This window comes from Neodiprion virginianus, chromosome 6 (genome assembly GCF_021901495.1).
Source record: "Neodiprion virginianus isolate iyNeoVirg1 chromosome 6, iyNeoVirg1.1, whole genome shotgun sequence".
Classification (NCBI taxonomy): domain Eukaryota; kingdom Metazoa; phylum Arthropoda; class Insecta; order Hymenoptera; family Diprionidae; genus Neodiprion; species Neodiprion virginianus.
The window spans coordinates 29,944,411-29,966,746 of NC_060882.1; the positions used below are offsets into that span (position 1 = coordinate 29,944,411).

General features: G+C 43.1%; 2 protein-coding genes and 1 non-coding gene across 4 annotated transcripts in view; 1 reads left to right on the forward strand and 2 right to left on the reverse strand.

Moving 5' to 3' along the window:
• LOC124307153 (uncharacterized) overlaps window positions 1–18,903 on the forward strand; it is a 38,639-nt gene extending 19,736 nt beyond the window's left edge. Inside the window, exons 2-11 of one of the 2 annotated variants that reach the window (XM_046768581.1) lie at window positions 9,732–9,975; window positions 10,219–12,256; window positions 12,473–12,652; window positions 15,420–15,604; window positions 15,711–15,977; window positions 16,059–16,223; window positions 16,327–16,615; window positions 16,708–16,945; window positions 17,035–17,185; window positions 17,269–18,903. In XM_046768581.1, coding sequence (XP_046624537.1) covers window positions 9,811–9,975; window positions 10,219–12,256; window positions 12,473–12,652; window positions 15,420–15,604; window positions 15,711–15,977; window positions 16,059–16,223; window positions 16,327–16,615; window positions 16,708–16,945; window positions 17,035–17,185; window positions 17,269–17,514 — 3,924 coding nt within the window. In that variant the 5' untranslated portion in view covers window positions 9,732–9,810 and the 3' untranslated portion in view covers window positions 17,515–18,903. The remainder of the gene's footprint in view (window positions 1–9,731; window positions 9,976–10,218; window positions 12,257–12,472; window positions 12,653–15,419; window positions 15,605–15,710; window positions 15,978–16,058; window positions 16,224–16,326; window positions 16,616–16,707; window positions 16,946–17,034; window positions 17,186–17,268) is intronic. The other variant, XM_046768582.1, reaches the window with a different exon arrangement.
• On the reverse strand, window positions 8,642–8,712 carry Trnag-gcc (transfer RNA glycine (anticodon GCC)). The gene has a single exon. It is a non-coding gene; the product is annotated as a tRNA-Gly (tRNA).
• LOC124307157 (calpain-A-like) lies at window positions 18,347–21,752 on the reverse strand. The gene is made up of 11 exons (XM_046768590.1): window positions 21,473–21,752; window positions 21,266–21,368; window positions 20,996–21,190; window positions 20,634–20,830; window positions 20,185–20,485; window positions 19,922–20,091; window positions 19,488–19,726; window positions 19,261–19,406; window positions 18,746–18,960; window positions 18,625–18,667; window positions 18,347–18,526 (listed from the first exon to the last, which is right to left on the reverse strand). Exons 1-11 carry the CDS (start codon window positions 21,535–21,537, stop codon window positions 18,488–18,490), a joined length of 1,713 nt encoding a protein of 570 aa, XP_046624546.1. The 5' UTR covers window positions 21,538–21,752; the 3' UTR covers window positions 18,347–18,487.
• Between the last annotated feature and the right edge of the window lie 584 nt (window positions 21,753–22,336).

Genomic DNA, 22,336 nt, shown 5'->3' on the forward strand with positions numbered 1-22,336 from the left:
CTAGGATTACTTTCAAAGAGTTGGTTTTTTCAGAATTAGTGTATATTTTGTTTACAATGATTTATTGAAATTTCGGAAAGTCGTAAAGATGCGAATCAGCGATTCTTCCTAAACATGCCATCGTTACGGTAACGTTACACTAACTCCATCCATGTCAAATTTAATGTCTGCCATGGACTTTCGACGATAGGCATTTAAAAAAGTCCGCGAGCAACAATTATTCACATTCTCACTCACTTTTCGTATCATCGTCATCATCACCGTCATTTCTCTTCTTGTTTAACTTTTTTTTATTTTCTTTTTTTTTACCTGGACTATTTCCTTTTCCTCGCCGCAGGCAACAAATAGGTGCCTCAAATTTCAACCGTTATCGTTAGAAAATACCGCTGCGGTAAAGGTATAATACCTGTAATGATCGTCAACGTTTTTTTCCGACCATTTTACGTAATTTATTATACCGTAGGTATAACCTGGGACTGTGCAACGAAGGAAAGAAATGATTTTCTCGCCAAACTGCTGCTGCACAGAATTATTCAGCTGTGTAACGGCCAATACCCTCCGATTAATTGACCGTTAAATATATAATCGATTGGCGACGATCGGCTCGCATAACTTGAGTAATGTAATACTTGGCTGCTGTTTCCGTCTCCTTAATCCGGTAGAACCGGAGAATTGAGACCGATACTGTTATACATATATGTAATATCAAGGTTCATTTCACATTAAAAAAAATCGTGGAATAAAAATTTGTTACGTGAGAATTTTTCCACGCTGACGGGCCAATTAATTTTTCTAAGATACTTCATATTCATTTTACGAATGTGGGGAGTAAGAAGACATTTTTTTTTACCAAGTTATTAGCAAATTGGTGATTTCTATTTCTGAGAATGAGCTACACTACCATGTTTTTTTTTCCAAAACCCTTCAAACGACGATGAATCATTCATCAAAGGATATGAAGCATCAAAAGGATAAACTGAGATATCGGTATGGAAAAATCCCAAACTACACAAATTGTTATCACAAAAATTTTTACGATTTAAAATGATGTTTGATCCAAATATTGAATCGATTATCGACTAGGTTAAATTTATTTGAAATCAGCTGTCCTTGTCGCCTTAAATCTATGTAGGTATATAGGTGATACTTTCTTTTTACTATATCGCCTTAATGATTTGATACAAATTTCTATAGACAGTTTCTCACACACACGCACACACACACACACACACACATATATATATACGTAATTTAATCTCGTCTACTCGTATACGATATGTGCATACATCAAAACTAGATGAGGTCCAATTAACCGTATATAAAAATTATCAAATTTTTACGAGAGCTGGCGTTAATTACGAATCGTAATCGAGACTAATTAGGCATATATGAACTTGGTGTGTAATGTAAACTTCCCATAGTTTTCATGTTCCATCGTGAAATCAGTGTGACCTTTAGATGCATACACTAGCTGAGATTACGCCAGAGCGATGCGAGAGAGACGGCCAGGAAACAATTTATTTATTCGCCAAAGCAATTGTTGTAACAGTACTGATGTATACTGCTGCAGCTGAGCTCAGGCTAGAAAGTTCGCCTCAACATCTCTCTCTCTCTCTCTCTCTTTCTCTTTCTCTTTCTTTCTCCTTTTCTTCCTCTCGCTACCAGTTTTCATCTCGCAATCAGACGCCACACATACATGATACTAAGTACGTGAAACTACGAAAATAATGTATTTTGTGAAACGAAATGAAGACTGAATTATTTCCATAGTTGAAATAAGAGTGCAAATAAACCGCGAATGAAATTAAAAGAGAGGCCTAAATCAACGTGCGACAGGCTAAAAGTATGTGTTAGGCGTATTCCTGATGGCCGCATGTATGCATATACATCGAATCGAAAAAAGAAAAAAAAAACAAGTCATTATCTATCCGGTTCAGAAAACCGCTCGAGGTTTTAAACTGAGGAGAAGCCGGTCGGCGTTCCTCGCGCGTTGTTCCGACCTCCTTTAGGACCGGTAGAACTTGAAGCGCCGAGGTCCTCTTCCTCCTCCCTCCTCCTGTTCCCCACTTTGACAAAGAAGCACGTTTTCCGGTTTCCTGACTTCGCGAGGCGTCGTATTTCCCTCGCTGTTAGCAGTTCGTTCCGAACTGAAGATCGGAGAACTGAGGGAAAATAAATAACGAGAGAGGAGAGAGGAGGAAGAGAGACGGAACGAACCCAAGAATCTGGCTCTTTGTTAGGAGAGGAATGGCTCCCTGCCCCTTGACGTGCCTCTCGACTCTCTGCACGCACGACGAATTCCGAACGTGTGAGTGTTATAATAATGCAAGCATGCGTGTAAAGGCGCGTGTATTGCAGGGCGTGGTTTCTACATGTGGGTATAGGTGTAATAAGTATACCCGCGTCTTTGTCAATGATCGGAATCGAATGAGCGCGTGGCTAGAAGTTGGGGGTGGGGGTAAAAATATTGAAAGATCAAGAAAATCGGAGGTTTTGCCACAATTAAAACTTGATCTATAGAATTTAAAAATGTTGAGAGCCGTAGTATGGAAAAGTAGACGATTGCAGTGGTCGGAACATGGAATGCCAAACTCTAGAATCGTCGGAATTCTTCTCGATAATGTAGAATCGTATACAGATTTCCGATTTTGCTGTTCCATGTTTTGACCTTTCTATACTTTGTCTTTCCGTATTACTACTTGCTATGTTTTAATTTTTCTGTACTTTAAGTTTCCATATTTTGAAATTCTATGAAATTCTTGCTTTTAACCCGTATCCGAAGTTGGGAAATGAAAATTAGTGCTCGATCAGTGAAACGGTACACATTCGGCGAAAGAAAACATCATATTGAATGTAAATCGGGCGAAGAATCAAACGATCTGTGAATCGTCTTCTTCGGTGACGTCTATCTTACGGTATATCGTATAAATGCGGCTTGCATTCCGATTTTTATCTTTGCGCGGCAGTTATTGGTTAGACGTACAAAGACGAGCGGGTATCGCTCATTCGACGAACACACGTCACGTATAAAGTATTTATAATATGCACAATGCTCGGCATTCAGCATTCATCGTTCATCGGACGAGAACTTCTCTTCTCACCCGCGATATATTGTACAGAGTGTAGCAAGACCGTGCTTGATAAAGGGAAGAAGAAGTAGTTTACATGTACATAAAAAATACAACTATGTACAGGCATATGTGTAACATAATTTTTTACGCGTGGTCAACGCGCCGCCGATGAATCGTGATTTTCGAGTCTCTGATACGTGTCCATGTTACGCATGTAGGCGTGCATGTCCATTTATCGTCCATCCATACGTGCGAGGCATGAATGGGACTCGAAATTTAACAAGTTTTGTTTTCCCATTTCTTCCAATCTTGTCTCGTCCAACTCCCGAATTGCTTCCAAGTAAATAAATGAAAAAATCTCCTTAAAAACGAAATGCATATGATTTAAACGGCTACGTTCACAGACCTAGCGCGATGGTTTAGGATTGAGATTTCTATCTATGTATTTATTTGGATTCAATTTGTGGGGCGTCCCGGTAAAATAGACCACCCTAATGTACAGATTAACTTACGTATGCCGTGAATGTTTTTAACGTTGTACATAACTCGATTAGTCAAGCCGCGCGAATTATCGTACTTATATTATAACAAATATTGCAAAAGTATTTGGGTACGGCCTCATGTTCATTTTACAGTTTCGGCCCCAAGGGTGCTGCAGCGGCGTAGCCGGGCAATTATACCGGCTTCAAGGATTTAGTCTATATTGTCCTCTGCCATGTTGTTACACACCTTTCGTTTGACCTCGAACCGCCGTGATCGGCGCTTGATTTTAACTATACATGTACAGTGTATACAGGCTGTAATATCAATTGAGTCGTATGATCATTGACGTTGAAAATATATGCGAAAATGACGGTATGCGAAAAGAATACGCCTTATACGTACACTAGGGTGTGCCGTAAAATAAATTTTTTTTTTTTTTTCCAAACGTGCATCGGCATTCCAAATAGAATATCTCACAGCCGAGTATGAGCTCTTAATATTGATTTTTGAAAGTGCTATTTTATTTCTTCCATATTCCATTCAATTATCATATTGAATTTTTTTTCCTCGTAACGAAATTGAGCGGAAACGGATATTAATGCAGCGTCGAGTCGCCGCAGCTCGGTCACTCTGTGCACGTTAATTGTACAATGCATCGTACATGCGTACGCGAGTCATTCGTCGATAGATCTGTACGTGAAATATACGGTTGAACGTGAATAATCGGGAGGCATTTCCGTTCGGTTCAACGCTGGCGTGCAGCAGCAGACGCATCGCGTTACTTCGCGCTGCCACGTGTCCTGCATTTTGATTATTTATGCAAATATGATATCGTGGGTATACATTACACGTTGCGGCGCGTCGCAGATATGATTATTAGACGGGTTTGAAAAAAGTTCTTATCGCTCGAGATACGGACCGAAACCGTCTCCGATCTCTAGGTATTATTGACAGGCGTGTTTTGCGACCGTTGGTGCGAATTAGGGTGCCAAATTTGCAACCGTCCTCGCGTTTATGACCGCAGGAATCCTCATCCTGCCCACGAATGCAAAACTCTGGTATTTAACGGCTGTCACGAATGTCACCGCTTTTTCGCCTATTCTGTCTTTTTTTCCGCGCGAACGATTCTACGGCGGGATCGACGATCGCTTCTGCAGATTCTAAATTTAAAATTATGCAATTTGGTATCGGTGGTCTCCCCCTGTGCAAAAAACAGCTTTTTATTGTTTCGGAATAAAAAACGGCGCGCGATGCGTTACGTCAGGTTCACTCATCGTCGCCTGCGCGCACACACAAACACAATCATGGGGGTATAAAGGCGGTAAAAGATGACACAATATCCAAAACGACGAGGGGATTCGAACCGGTGTGTACTCGTTATACCTACGCGATAAGAGTTTATAATAAAAGAGCAATTTCATTCTGGTAATAATCGCAAAACTCGACGTATCATAATATCCCCGTTGAATCGTTATTATTTATTGTCGTTGTTAATGTTTAAAGTAAATGCTCCGTGCGTTTGCGTCATCCGCGAAGGCTAAATGTCGCATAATCACGTGTATAGGTATTTATATAATAAATATTTTGAAACGTTTAGATATATACGTTTAAGATCCTTGTACAATTTGCAATAATATGCCTGCGTATATAATACAAATCCCCCTGTGTGTGTGTGTGTGTTCGTGTTCGTGTACGACGGTACTTACGTACGCTCGTTTTACGCTCCATGAATTTGGGTCAGTAGATTTTAAATCCGAGACGTCCTCTGACATATCTTTGTTCTCTATCATTATTTCTATCGCGAAAGTAGTCGTAGGCATGTATACAATAATCCGAGTCGCAGTCACGCTGCTGCCTGCCCGGGTCAGTAGTAGCTTGACCGAGTGTCAAACTTCGGACGTGTACGATGGAAATAATAATAACAAGAATCGCTAAAAGAAGAAGGAACATTTTTTCTTTATGTCTTTGTAAATTGTGATAATCAATACTTGGAAAATAAATTTGCAAGGCACAAATAATGTAAGTGGATATAATAATGAGAAAATGAAGAAACAAAATTGAATTTTTTCTACTCTTTTCGCCGTATAATCAAGATTTTACAGTCATAAATCGGATATGTGTACGAAGATTCGATTTTTACTTTTATCTTTTAAGATTGAAAGCTCGCGACAAGAATTTGCTACTTGTACGAGCAAACAGTCGAGAAAGAAAAGTAGAATTAGTTAGTTCTCCCGCAAGCCAAATATCTCACGCAAGCCAGACAATTCGTGGCAAGATAATAAGAACAACAACGACGATAATGAACACTCGTACGTATTTGCATGTTCGTTACGGGTGGATGTACGTTGTATTGTATTGTATCTAGAATTATAGTATATACACGTATACGTATACGTACAGATGCAACTGTGATCTCGACTTTCAACGGTGAAGTTTAAGTTCACACGATATGATTTCAGTTCAAAATGTAGGTATTGAGATCTCCCGCTTCTGTAATGAACCAATTAATCGTGGGCAACCGTGATCACGAGTATATACGATAGGCTAACGATCCCATAATTTGTGTGAACTTTGGATCATGTGCCGGATATAGAGAAGAAGTAATTAGACTCTTTCACATTCAATTTCGATTATATTTCTTTTCGAGCCTGCATTCATCGCTTTGTGAAATTTTCAAATTCGGAACTTCAACTCTGTCCCGTTGATACTACAATTTTACGTGTTGGTAATATTTTTCGCATTTATTAAAAAAGAAAAATTGAATATGACCGAGAAAAGGTGATTTAGAGCTCATGTCGGTATGCCTGTAATCCGTAAAGTGTCGGGTAATTAACCGTGTACCTCCATGCGGATCGGGCGTCAGGCGAAATTTTTAATCTCCATGGGCTCACATGTGCCTGCATAACGCTTTACTACGTATGTATAGTCATAATGGTTCGCGCGTCACGTCGGTATAGGTGTAATAAAAAAATATTGTTTGTTCACCTCGCACACCCCACCACCACGGCGACAATGTCGATATACGAACGAGAGAGATAAACGTGTGTCCGCATCGGGCGGTGCTGATCGTGCTGATAGCCGTATCTGTAAAGAATGAAAATTTGTTTAATTAATGGTATGTCGAGTACCGATTGAATAACAAGTTATAATTTCGAAGAAGTTGATGAATGATATTTAACGAATCGCTATCGTCGAGCAACGAGTGCACAGATGAATATTGTACAGTTAGTATGTATGTGTCGAGTGAAACGACAAGAATTAGGCGTCGTTCTTTATTCACCTACGTTGGTATAATGGATGCATTTTTTTTGTACAGGGGATTCCAACCCTGAGGAACTCAAATCCGAAGTCATTTTTGAGCTGAATAGCCGGTGCTTCGAGAAAGCAGCGAAATTTGACGTCGTTTGCATTTTCTTCAGAACCTGTTATCGATAGATGAAAATTGGCTCGACGATCGGGTGGAGCGGAAAATTCTAGATCGAATCATGTGGTCACATGTCGGAAACGAAGTCGGATAAACAAATTAAGAAAAAAGAAATTATTTCACCTAAATTCCCCAGATACCATCGATGAGTAGAATTTATTGTTTTTTAATTTGTCAATCCGACTCCGTTTCCGACATACGAGGACGTAATTCGATGTAGAATTTTCCCGTCTACACGATGGTCAAGTCATATTTCATCTATCGGCGGCAGTTTTCGATGAAAACGCAAAAAACGTCGAAATTTTGCTGTTTTCTCGATACACGCCGGCTATGCAGGTCAAAAATGACTTTAGATTCGAGTTCCATAGGGTAGAAAATCCCTGTAAACAAAAATGCAGCCATATCCCGAATATTTTTGATCGATCGTCGGACCCACTTTGGCTGGACCAAACGTGATTGTCTAGCTCGATGACGGAACTTGCACGCCTCACAGAGAGCGGGAGAGAGTTTTCTAAGTCTACGGTCATGGCGTTGCGAGGTCTTTGCGACGCGGGTTATTTAGTCGACCGGGACCGTGGCCTTGAAACGACTGTACAGGTCCAAGTGCCATGTATAATGGTACCTCGGATTAAGGAAGAAAAAAGACCAAGAATCTCTGCAACAGCAGTGGCAAGAAACTCGGTGTGTGGCTAATTGTTTGGACGTGACGGCGAATGGGATTTTCTATTCAGCCACACTTTTATTCCCTATACACCTAGACGATTATGCATATACGTACCTAGGTGCGCAGGCATACGGGGACTTGGTACACGATATTACAGCCTTACACCTGCGAGATCGAAGGACGCGCAGATTCGAGCGCCTCTTTGTCTCACTCCTACGGCAGCCGGATGTTGCATTATGCCGTATAATACTCGTGCATGCAAATGTGCAATACGCGTGGATATATTGTTGGACGTGGTGGGTATGTGCTCGAAGGTATTCACATACGGACTCGCATACTCTGATACACGTTCAAGCGTCTACGACGAGCATTCCTCCGCGTTCACGTTCTCGGTCAACTCGTGCGTATATACGTAAATATAGGTATGCATATGGACGGATTAAACATTCCTTACGTGCGGAGGTTTATTCGCATCGTGGTGCTTTTCATATGTGTAATTTGTTTGCTCGCGGTTTTACTTTTACATACTTGTATTTTATCATTTTTTATTGTTTCGGGTGAGAGGTGAGCAACGAGTTCGCGGAATTTTCATCCTTTGTGTTAGAATCCTGTACAAAAAGAATTCTTGCCCGCCTAATGTGATGTGGGTAACACACGTATGTGTGTGCGTATCAGGCACATGGCAAGGATCGTTTCGCGGTCAGTAAAAGGCTGAGGACGATGCGGGAATTAATTTTTATCGGTTGGTCACAACTTCGTTCTCGGAGAGGTTGATAACCCTGTAACAAAAAAAATCGGAGACATCCCACTCGACGGTTTACGGAGTCCCGAGGCTGAGAACATACAAGAAAAAAACAAATCATTCGTATCGAAATAATTTCATTGTAATTGTTTATCTGTTCCAAATAAATAATATCGATGATAAAATTTCCTCGAAGAGAGGTGAAAAAAACCGTATGAACGATTAATCGGATGTGAAGACAAAGAAAAAAAAACAATTGCATCGGCCGGGAATCGAACCCGGGCCGCCCGCGTGGCAGGCGAGCATTCTACCACTGAACCACCGATGCAGTTGGACTCTGGAAGGAAAAGATTTTTAATCAAGGTTCATCCAAATGTCTTAAAATAAATACAGCTGCTGTTTTAACTTGATTTTATTTTTTTTTTATAATTTTTTTTCATCTGTAAAATTACGTTTATCTGGTACTGGTCACGACTATCGAAATAATTGATTAGAGAAAAAAAAACCCCCATTTCTTCACGGAGGTTTTAAATCTCAAAAGTTGCAGTCTTTCGTATCAATAAAAACGGGAATCAATTTTACAACGTGTTATACGTATACCATTTTTTAAGAGTGATACCTACTCTTTTATCGAATATTTCTACCACCATGGATGACTACAAAACGGAAAAGGCTTCGTAACCCCGTACAGGTGTAATTTTATTTATTTATTCACACACAGCTATGAATGCCGTTTAACAACAGGGGTATATTTTATGTACGATTGGGTACGTAGGTGTCATGTTTACTCAAGTTTTCATTGGAAAGCCTGGCATAATAAACTGCAGCTGCGGTACAGCAGAGAGCTGAAAAGAGAGGAACACGTATAATGTTGTTGTGGCAACTGCATGATTGTTAGTATTACACCGGATGAGCAGTAATTTAACATTGTTAAGTTTTACACTTGGTCGTTAATTAATTTTATTGATGAAACGGCAGCGCGCTAACGCGAATGTAACAATTCTCTCTCCCACTCTCGTTTTTACCCTTTTAATATACAGTATCAGTCAACTTTCTCTATACCTACATGCGTACTGATTTGTATGTAACGATACGGGGAATGAATTTGGACCGCAGAGAAATGTCCGCAGGGAACGATTTTCGTTCATTAATCACGGTGATCGAAGTTATTCAGAGAAAACTGTCGTCAGTCCCACTTGTCATCCTCGTCATCGTGTAATTATCGACCCAACGTATAAGAGTGGTGGTGACACACCATCGCGGCATTGGTCCGACGACGTCCCCCGGCTGTTAAGAGACCAACCTGTACACCGTCTACATAAACCTTCTCTACGTACGCTGTTTCAGATCATTGATACGACGATGGATACGTAAACTGGGCTGCAAATGCCGTTTAAAGAATCGCACTGGATGCGGTAGAGCTAGGATGTCGTCGCAGTGTAACCACTTCGTGCAGAATGCCTGGAAGAAGGAGCTCTGCTCGAATTGCTTCAAACCCCGTGAGGAGCATTCAGAAACCGTCGAGAACAACGCCAGGTTCAAAGGAATAACGGTGACGACGAAGACGATGAACGTCGAGGCGATGCCGCAGGTAAGAAGAGGTTTAAAGAAAAGGGGGTTCGGCTTGGATGATCTAAAATCAAATCTATTTTTAAGAGTAGTTTCCTTTTTTAAAGAAAATGGAAACACTTGGAGCAACTTGAGTTTGAAAGCTTTATCGTTTTATAGTTTCAAAAACATTTTAGAATTTTTTCCCCGTTACCCGTTACACCCAGTCACTCTCACTCATCCCAATAACTAATCGAAGTTCTTAACCCCGCCGACGCTGCTTCAGGGGATCCTCAAGGGAAAGACTTCTTCCAGGGGGAAGAAGAAAGTCGCGTTTCCCGATTCGTTTACGGAGGTGATCGGGTACGGCGGTGACGATTTCTCGGACTCGGAGGAGTTCGAGATGAGCGAGTCTTCGCTGGGCTTGGAGGACGACCTTCCCGACGGCGAGGAGGAGCGAGCACTCTGCAACCTGACAAGGGCCAACACGAGCTTCAACACGGTCACCGCGAATCTATCCTCGAGCGGTACTCCAGACGCCAAGAAGTCTTTCGCCTCGTTGATGCTAGGCAAACCGCGTAAGGACTCGGACGGCAAAAAGAAGACCCTGCTCGTCTCGGTGACGCCCTTTGGCGCCGGGGACGCGATTGTACCGACGGCGAAACGGCCCGCCGAACGTAAAGCTGCCAACTTCTCGACGAGCAGACATATCGGCGAGATCGCCGATGCCAAGTCGGAGGTCACCCTGAAGTCGGTGAACAGCATAGCCGAGGACAAGATCGTCCGGGATAGAAACGAGAAGGAGGCGACGTCCGTTCAGCTCGAGAAGAACGGCTCCGCCCTCGAGAAGATCGTCGACATGCCTCTGATCACGTCGAGCAATCTTATTTCCGTTATACAGAAGAGTGACTCGCTCCAGGCCGTCGAGGGCTCGACGATTGCCGGGAGAACGGTGAGCAGCGATCAGGCCTTCCAGAAGTCGGGCTTCGTCGCCAAGCCAAGCGCCGATCGGAAGACCGGCATCACGAGGACCCCCGCTATAAAGAAGCAGAAGGACGCCGACAAGCCGGTCAAGCTCGCGACCCAGGGTAGCTACAAGCAGACCCTGAACTCGAAGAACGAGTACATCGCGAGGACGAGTGCGGCGAGGGAGAACGAGAGCCACGCGAGGATCGAGGATCGGGATGGTGAACCGGAGCCGAAGAAGACCTGGGGGAAGGACGTGAACACGATGGAGGTACAGGCTGCGGATGAGGAGGCTGGTGAGAACAAACCGGACGAAGCCGAGGCCCAGGGATCCTTCGGGCCGAAGGTCAGCAGGGAGCTGGCCGGAGAACCGGACGGCAGAGCCGACGAGGAAGTCGTCGAACCACCAGCCTTGCCGCGGAGCCCGCCGCCGATCGAGCCGCGGAATTCGTCGTTCCTCCACAGCGTCGACGTGAATAAGAAGTCGAAGCCCACGGTTCCCCAGAAGCCGTCTTTTCTGCCGCCGAAGGCACCGTCCGCGTTCAGGAACAGTTCTTGCGAAGCTTCGCGACCGGGGGCCAGAAGTTTTACCCTCAGGGGAACGCAGGATCAGCAAAGTGTAGGCGAAGAGGAAGAGCCGACGGCGTTGATCCCGGGAAGGGGGGAGGACGCCGAGGATGAAACGGGCCGCCCGACGCTCGCCGACGTTGACGGTGATGCCGTAAGGTCGTCGAACAAACGACGGATGGCCCCGAAACCACCGCCGCCGACTTACGCACCGACGTTCGACGAAGCCGGAAGTTCGCTTTTCGCGCGTAATCCAGGCGCGGCTAATCTAAAGTCCGACTCGCCGGTGGTCAGGGAAAAGGAGAAACGGGAGAGGGCCTCTTCGTGCAGTCCGAAATTCCGCAAGGACGCCACCGAGGAAGTCGCGGACACGCAGCCGAGCGAACAGTCGGGCTCGTCGGTCATTGACGCGGACGCTCGCAGGATGATATCCTTGTCTCAGGACAGCTTAGCCAATAACACCGATAAAATCGAGGAGAAGAAGAAGGCTCGGTCACGGTTCTCTCTCAAGAAGTTTCTCAGGATGGGCTCGAAGAAGGACCAGGTCGACGGAACCCCCGGCTTCCCGCCGAGACTCGACGACCCCCCAACGTCGCCTCAGCCAACGGCCAAACCTCGACTCGAAATCATACATCCTCTGGAGCTCGACGGCGCCGCCGTTGAGGTTGTCAGTAGGGAACGCCTTCCCAGGATCAGCAAGGACCACAGAACCGACGAATCCGGCGGCGAGACCGACCAGACCCAGCACCTCTCGTCGCTCTCTACCAGCCCCACTCATCATCATCCCTTTGGTGAGTCGTCGTTAACGTGTACTGCCTTTGCTTACTTCCTTCTTCGTCCTGGTTTCGCGTGATTCGCGACTGACAACAACACCGACATTTGTCGATGATCCATAAAGTTGACCAATATGGGTATAACCTTCATCCGAAAAGAAGGGTTCGTAGAGGTATTTGCCTTCTGAGAGGTTAAAATTAAATTTCCATTTTCCACCATCGGTGTCCATGCAGCGAGACCCGGGAAGCCGCCGCCACCTCCCAGGAATCAGTCCCTCGACGATTGGGCCCGATTGGACCCGGCGAACAAGCCGGCACGGCCGCCACCACCGCGAACCGAGATCAAATCACCGAGTAAATCGTGGCACCCACCGAATACTACGACGAGCCCCGACTCGATCTACGCGAATCTGGGTAAGTTCAGGCCTATACAGTGTAACTAATACGATTGAAAATGAGGCGGGTAATATTATTAATATTATTAATGATAACGAACACGAGTGACGACGATAATAATAATAACAATAATATTAATAATATTAATAATAATAATGATGATAATGATGATAATGATAATAATGACAATAACGATGTAATAGCCATACTCACACGTGGATGCCTGCACGCTTTTTGACATAACAGGCTTGCAAGGATCGTAAACTATTATACCTAGGTACTTGAATAGACATTTTTATCGTGATACAGAGGAGATGAGATGATTGCTGTGATCTAATAGACGTCTCGGTTGTTAGTTTTTGAACCTATCATGATAAGAGAAAATTTTACTCGCGATTTTTATTTGTTTTATATTAAATACTTATAAGCTGCGTCTTTCGTTCATCTTCAATAAACTTAATCTATCACATAGTTATAATTACATATTCATTATGCATGACACTCATCCATACCCATACATACCCATACATTTATGCATCTCACGACTCGCGGTCTTATACTGTAATAGATAATTATGTAAGATGTAATTTTAAGTAAATGGAATCTTGTCTCATGACTCACGATCATCCTGCCGTTTGTTATTCATGATACGGTTCAACTCGTGCATACGTGACTATTTGTTATACCTGTATAGTGTAACGGATACGAACGACGGTTAGAAGTTGGTATATTCGCGCTCATTCGCATCCGATGATTACAGTTCGAACAAGTGTTCAATAACAATATCACCGGATTGGAATTGAAAACGGTTAATTCGTGACAATCTGGGCGGCGAGACGTTGTTCGGTTTTGCATCAAACTAGTTCGACATTACGTCCATTATTAGATATAATGCGAAATAGTACTGACTTGAAAATTAGCTTAGGTATTAGGAGACGCGATGCCATGATCGATGATACGCAAAATATCGATTCACTCGCATTTATTAAAAATACAATCGTAATATAGAAATTTTATTTTCTTGGATGCGCATAGTGAATATACATTTCATTGTTTATTATTCAATTTCGCAGCATTTCAATTTTACTTTTTTTTCCATTTAATTTGTGCGTTCATTCGTTTACTCATTCTCTCCAATTTCCTGGGACGAGAGCGGTATTGTGGATACACGAAACGTGTATAATCGAAAATTGAACTATAGTTGATATTTTTACCGAGAGTATTAAATATATAAATATAGGAATATACGAGAAGGGTTAGTCATGTTTGAGAATGGCTGTATAATGAAACGTGTATAAGTATAAAAGGTTTTTTCTTTTTTCGTTTTCTCTTCACTTTTAAATGGTTATGCAATTTTATATACTTATATAGATACATACATATAACTCATTAGCGTAAATAAAATAATACCTCTACCTGTAATCACATACATACATATATCCAAATATATATATATATATACATAATATAAAATTACAAGAATTTCCAAATGTTTTGAAATAAATGATTTTGCTTGAACAGAGAATCTCTTGTTTTCTATTAGTGCATCATCTCTTACTGTGTCTTGTCTTACATTTTGTCTCTATCGTTGCATTGTGCTGTACCTGTAATAATACATGTTGTCGGATCACTGTTTGTCGTACCTTTACATCCAAATTTGCCGGTTCCTCGGTCTGTTTATTTTATTGTTTGTTTCATTTTACTCTCAACCTGTGTGCCTTTTTCGAATGTTTGCCAAATAAAAAACTCAGATAAGAAATAACGAGTGTATACGTAACAGAAATCGCTTACGTGTAATGTTAATATTTATAATCACACCTCAACCGTAACACCGAACGAATCTTTTCATTGCAGTACATGTATGAATTCGGACTATTGCAATCGGTTATTGGTCAATCTTTTCCGACTGAAATGAAAGTAGAGACAAAATGTAAAGGCTTTGTCTGGTGTCACGGTTGGCGGAAAGCTGTCCTCGTCAGTTTTTCACCTAACATATCGTATTGGTAATGCTGGGTGCAACTAACGCCGCATGCGAAAATGAGAAAGGAGCCTTTTTCAGCGATCCAATAAAATATTTCGAATGTTATTTGTCTTTCGTAAAAACGATCGAGCGATTGATCTCTTTATTGTCATGTTTTCTTGCCACTCTATACGGCAGTATTTGCACGACCTCGCTAATTTAGACGAAATTCACGTACAACTCACGTATCCACAGAGTGTATACACCTACCTACGTCAATCACCGCGAGTATAAACTTATTTGTGCAGTAGCGTACCTACCTGCATACAATATGTATGTGGCATGTATTCTCAAGCTGGAACTATTTACGCCGTTCCACGGAAGAGAAATCGACCCCGTTTGCAGTCGCACGGATGCGACATTACGGTTTTTTTTTGCTTTTCTTTTCTTTTCTTTTCTTTTCTTCCATTTTATCACACGACGATTCATAGATACTTGCACGCGTAAGACTGCATTTTTATAACGGTTTTAAAAAGCGATGACGACGCTTTCAAAATTAATTCCCCCCCCCATCATACCCGATCGAATAACAAGTTCTCGTTGTACAAAATATACGCAAGATAATAATACGACTGAAATAATCGAATTGTGAGGAAAATGCTCAACACGATTGCATTTGTCGCAAAAAAAAGCTGAAAACGTCGCGATTTCATAATGTTATGCGGAACGTCGAGTTTGCTGTATGGTAGCTTAAAATAGGCTGTGTTCTGCATTGTGTCTTGTGGTACTAACCCTGGCGCTTGACCATGGCGGGCGGCCCTGCAGCAGCGGAGGATGTTCCAGGTGAAGTACGGAGCGCCCTCGCCCCCTCAAAGCCTCAGAGGACGGCCAGCATGAGGGACCAGGCGATCTGCCAGCCCCCGGTGAAGAAGCGTCCCGCCGCGATGCCCCCGAACCACGGGGACTACGAGCCTCTCGCCGGCCCTCGATCATCCACGACGGAGTCATCGGTAATTAATCGTCCCCGTGCCATCCGCGCTCCGTGACTGAGAAAAGCTGTGAGCGTCATTCCCCAGACGACGAAACTCAAATTCCGCCTCCTCCTCTTGTTGCCAGAATCTGTCAAACGACAACCACGCGTACGAGTGCCTCTCCAGTTCTCCGGAGTGCGATTCGTCCCTCGATCTTCGACACGGAGCGGCGAGTCGTGAGGGGGCTTTTCAGGTGAACGGGAAGAGGAAGTCGGACAGCAGTGCTCTCGATCCTGGAACCGACTTCGCCTACCACAATCAGCCATTCACCAGATCGACGTCGCTGCCATACTGCGGAAGCGAGACAGAGAGCGAGCTTTATTCGCCGTACAGCTTTTGCACCGGGGACGAGGTCAGATCGCGTAACAACGTCGTTTCTGTAGAACGAGTAGGACGCTTCTTGATTTCTGACACCGTGAGTTTTTTGTTCCAGGGCCCGGAGGACGACCAGGACTGGAAGAACGGTAAGGAATGCGAGTCCAAGGTCGGAAGGCTGAGACAGCGGCGGGGAAGGAGCATCGTTCATCGAAGTCTCGAGGACAACTACGGAGCCGTCATTGTTGCGAACCACGAAGCTCTGGCTCAGGTGTTGGAGCAGGTCAGTAGTCGAACTGTGTGCACCTCGTCGCTGGAGATGAGTACCCCGTAAAATTTCTTTCCTGTGCTCTAAAATCGGCGTCATTATACCGTCTTTGCAACAGCTGAATCAAACATCCGGAATCCCACCCGCGTTAAGAGGTCTGAAAACGGCGAGTCTGCGGCTGTCGGATTTCGTCCTGGATCAGAATTCGTCGCTGCCGTTAGGAAGGAGGGTGTTTTACTCGGCTTCGTGGAACGGCAACTCGGTTACGATTTGCGTAGCGCTTGATCTGACGCTGCACGTATCGCGGAAGGAGTTCAATCTCGTACCGATAATCGAGTTCACCGACACGATACCGGAATTTGTTGCCAAGAAAATAGTAAATCACGGCTGGAACGGCAACGTCGAGGGTGAGATTTCTTTTTTCCGTGCCCAACGGATAGTAACGCCCTTGTCTCACGGTGACAAAGCTTTGCCAACGCTCTCTGTTTTCCTACTGTAGCCACGATCTCGGTGCTGCCCCATCTTCAGGTCACAACGATCGACTCCTTCGCCGGATCCGTGAAAGACACGGGTGACGAAGGATTCGTGAGAGAGGCGTCCTTCGTCCTTTTGCAGCTGGTGAACGCCTTCAAGAATCTGCAAGCTCGGGGGGTGGAGGAGGCACCGATAAACTTAAGTAACGCCGTCCTCTGTCGAGAAGCCAAGGACGCTTGCTACAGACTCTACCTCCTTCAAAGGTGATCCCAATCGTTTCAGGATAGAGGGATAGGTCGAATCGCTCGATACCCAAGTTTCTCTTTCACAATCTTCTTTTTCCATGGTCCAGCCTAAGCTCGGACACCAATGGGGAATGGGAACAGGGGAAGGCCTCCTTGTGCAAGTGCGTTCTTCGGGCTCTTCGGGAGCTGACGCTTTCCAAGAGGCTGCCATTGGTTCAGGAGTTGTTGGAGCGGGAGAGAACCGCCAGTTTGTCTCAGGTAATGGGATATAAAATACGACGCCGACCTTGATTCCGTCCATCCGGATGCCTGAGTCAATATAAGAATATCATGTTCTACAGGTGAAATCCGTCCTCGAGTTCTCCCTCTGGGGTCCTGCCGACGTGACTCTCGGAGGGCCGAGAGACCGCGAAATGACGTTGCAAAGATGGCTCGACCTCGAACGAGCGACGGTGCTTCACGCCCTGGTCAAGGCGAGGGCACAGTTGGCCGTCACCGACGAGTATCACCTATTATTCCTCGTTCGCACTAGCGCAAAGATCATGTGCGAGGCCTCGATGCTTTTGGATGCCCAGCTGCGGAAATAAGTTGGCAGGATTATAGAGGGAGCGAAAAATGAAATTTACCAGTGTGACGTTACATACAGATTGAAGAATGACACAAATTTACACATAGATATAGTATATATTTATATTATAATAATGCTCAATTTTATTAAGGGAACAAAATCTTATTGATAGACTATTTCGAAGAATTTTAACGAACAATAACCAATTGAATACTCGCCGTCGCGGTTAGGTTTAAATCAAGTCTCTACCCGCGAATCGCGCCGATTCCGTAATCTCTTTTGTAATTTAGCTCATGTTTCTTCTCGAAGATTGTTCGTGAACTATACGCGAAAAACATGGGAGAATAATCTCGAAGTTGCTTTTAGTATTCTTTATCGTCTCGCAATTTTTCGCTGATTGTCTTGTCTTTCATTCCCCCCTCGCCCCGTTTCTTCTTGAACCACTTTCACTAGTGAACATTATCCAACCTCCCATCCTCATTTCATCACCTTCGCACTATTTATCTAATTTACATTTTTCAAGCCACGTACATTACTTTTGTTTGTACATAACGATAACTTTCATAGTACGTACTCGTACGTAAATGTGCATATACCTGTGTATTAATACGAGAAGCAGCTGGATAAGAAATGAACTGTAATCAAAAATTGGTAGTGTTAGGAGGTATACGAAATGAATTTTGTATATCATATTGCAGTTTGTACTATTGAATAAATAACCCAATGACGTTTAATCACAAAGTCGTCGGAATACCGTTCCGATGATGAACAATAATACAGATATGTTGCCGGGATTCGGTGGATCAGACGTTGCCTTCATTGTAATTTCATTGGACAATTTAAGTAAGTCATTAAATTTTGCAAATATTTTATTTCAACAGCAATGAGTGACAGACATGATCGAACATTCGATAGATTATTATAAAAATGCGTGATTTCACCAGAAATTCACTTAAGCTATCGTTGGCTTTTTTCTGAGCGAAACCACCATGCTATGCGTCTTCATCCGGTACGGGTCCTAGCTCTGGTACCTGCCAAATTATTCATAATCATAATTTCATGCAGTGTTATTTCGTCGACCATTTTTGCAATCGACAATGTTTCGAGAAACACTAGCGAGTTTACGTACCGCCTCGTCGACCACATCGGTACCGTTTTCCCCTTCGGATTCTCTGAATGGAAAATTTCACGGAATGACTACTTTGCCAGAGGAAATGGACTTGACTGCTACGATAAAAATTGCTACTCACTTGTCGTCGGCAAAATTGCGAGCGTAGACTCTAAGTAAAAATTCTTCTTTTCCTTGAGGATGCCAAATTTGCGGAACGATGCAGTAAGTACCGGCTTTCAGTTGCACCGAGTAACAGATCTCGCGCCGTGGAAATCCCCAGTTTTTATTCACCGGAGTGTGCCTTTTGAAAAATCTAACGCTCAGTGATTTTGGTAAATTTTTGGGATCCTTCAGCTGTTGGAAAATATCACAAACTTAATAATTTTTCGTTTACGCTTTTGTGCAGAACTTTTAGATCGTAGATATAATTTATAAATTGTACCCTTCGTACGTATACTTTCATGAACAGTGATTCGTGGATATATGGAGAGTAGAGTGCCGGAATAGCCTAAACGACGTTGTCGATAAGGCTCGCTCTCACTATCCTAAGCCATTTAAAATTAGCCTTATCGACAACGCGGGTTAGGCTACTCTGCCACTGAATACTTCACATATGAACATTATATTTTTAAATCAAACCGACTTAAAACGTACCTCGTAAATTTCAAAACCAATCTTTCGATTTTCGGCACGTTTTATCCTCTGATATTTCTGCATCACTGCTACGACCACTGTGCATTCGCTTTCCTTGTCCCTTGGTTTTACCGTAATACGATACTGCGGTACACGATCGGACAACGCTTAAAGAGTGTTGATGATTGAGTACCAAAATCAGATTCTGAGAAAAGATCGGGGGAAATGTTAACCGAATTAGTACTTACATAATTCATCATCCGTCACTCCGTGTAACCATTCTCCTTCAAACACCTTAACTTGCCAATCAGATTTTCCTTCGCGACTAGAACCGTCTGTCAAAGATTTTGGGATGATGTAACAAATTTCGACGATCGTAAAGAAACTCTTGAATTTTTTAAAAGGCATCCAAAATTCACCGTCGCGTTTCGTCACCATCTCTAGTTCTTTCTTCAATTTTTCGGGTACTTCTTTCCACTCACGCGAACTGTCCGACAATCAAATCAATCCTTAAGTTTAGTCGCGGGATTAACAACATTTCCAACAGTATTTTTAGCAATACTCCAAAGTAGCAGGTACCTGCTACACTCAAATCGTCACGTGATAAACAGTAATCACCAAGGCTGATTGCTGCATTTGCATTCTCTAATCTACGGATAGAATATCAATCCAATATACTTACCCTTCACTCAACTCCCCGGTCCATTCATATTTGCCGTACGGGTCTCTCAGTCTCACCCACTCGACTCGATCTTCGCCATCGACGTTATTCGTGTAAACCTTTGTAACAGTGTACACATGGCCTTCGAATAATCCTGCCTCATAGCCGGGTTCATGATCGTTGAGTCTTGGCTGTGATTATACGTTTTCTTGTTATATTTTCCTCTACTCGAAAACATTAATAATAATAATTCGCTGTCTCAGATATCCGCCAATCGCACTTACCCGCATACATGCCATGAGAGCATTTTCTTCCTGCCCATCCAGCAAGTTGTTGAACAAGTTTTCATCATCGTTGGAGTAAACGCGAACAATTCCACCCGTGAAATCTTCCATGGCTTCACCACACGCTCCCCAGTTGACGGCACCCCAGTCACCGTAGAGCTTGGCGTAAGCTTTCGTAAGCAACGCGCACCAGAATTCATTATTTTCGGTCGAATGTGCGTAAACTGATTGCGATCCATTCCACAGCATTGGCAGGTAGTCGTCAACCACGACGTCCACCCATTTTCCAAAATACCAGAATCTGTGTACGAAGACGTGCGTGAAATGGGATCGAAAAAGATTACCTGCTCAAATTTCACCTCATTTTACGATACGGTATGCGTTTTTTGTAACGCGTGTAAACTTCTACACGCCTCGAAGTTAGGTGGATGCCGGAAGTTGTCGCATACCTGAAATGGAATATTCCGGCGTATTCCCCTTCGCGAAAGCTCTGACCCTTTGGAACAACTTTGGACCATAAGATAGGGTTCATTGCCAGAGCGGACAGACCCGCCTGGAACCAACAGTCGGCCAACTTCCCTTGCGCAATGTCCATCCGCGATGTTCCGTCAACGACGAATTCAGCCGGCTTGTCTTTAGGGATATCCTGAAAATTAGCGCATATCGGAAGATATCAAATCGATTGTGAAATTCAGGAAAACGGGTGAAACGAACAATTTTATGAAAGTATCAAGTGTGGCCTGAACAACAGTTATATACTATATATATATATTTTCTCGGAAATTATTTGCATATCAGATTTGTCCCTCGCCTTGGCTCGTATCCATTCGATGCCACGATAAACTATGTCTGCGTTGTCATAACCGGCTCTCGGAACACTTAGGGTACTCGTTCTTGGAAATAATGGATCTTCGAACGATTTTCCCGAAGCTAAGCATTCCTTCTTGAGTTGATCATAATCTTGAATTGGTCCTCTTGGTTTGATGCCAGAACCTTCTTCTCCTAGCTGATAAAATCAGAATGAATATCGGTAATCTGTTACAGTTCGTAGAAGGAATCCAAAATACTCGGTTAAACAAACTTTGAAAATCGTGGTCACGTTGGCGCCGACGAATCCGCCTTCTGAAACGTTATGCTGAACAAGTAGGTTACCGAACGATTCCCCACAGTCATAGACTTTGCATCTGGAAATAAATACTAATGAGTGTCCATGCAAATCCAATTATTTCTTTCAAGTACTTTGTATCATTTAACATTGCATGCCACAGAGAGTTCTTCGAAATCTTACTGCTTCAGCGTTTCCGAAGTCTTCTTGCAATACTCGAACGGAGAATTGGTAGAGTCACCGGACATTCTGCAGGTATAAAATCTATTAAAACCTGTCCCACTGTTATACAATGAACCAAGGGTGTTGGCTTGCGATAGTGAATATTATAGTTAGACAGATGAGAATCGCAGTAATCGTTTGTGCAGATACTTGAAATCTGTATGAAAATAGCACAACGCAGCTTCTGTAACCTCCGTAACTTTTCAGAGTTTCACAATAAGGAGAACTGTATAAGCTTATAACGGGAAACAAAACTACCTAAGAATGTGACCAAATTTAGCTTTATATAGCATTTGGCAACCGAGAATTTGTGATTTTTCATAAACCGTAAACAGGAAAACCGCAACGCAACTATCGAACTTTAATAGCGGCTAAATATTAATCTTGAAGTTACGAAATTTGCACGTGCCTAATTAATCAAGGCGTTTTGATAAGCTCGAGATTATTCATCTGCGGTAGAGAATTAATTACACGAGAAGAGAAGGAGATTAAGCAGAGAATTATTATATATGGAATACAAAAATAGGAAATGAAATCACCAGACTATTGTCCGCATCTGAAGCACTGTAATATACTCTCCAGCTGCTTTTAATTGGTCAGTCGGAGTAAAAAAACTGTGCGAGATTATCATTCATCACATTTTTTTGCGACATCAAGTTTTATTACAATCAATATCCAGGTTTGCCAAATTCTTAGTTAAAAATGAACCGACCTACAGTTTGGATTCAAGTGGTCCACAAACTCATCTCATCTCATCTCCAGAATAATATGCCAAGTGTCAATGCTAAAATCGATTTTATTTTGTATTTAACATTACCCTATCTT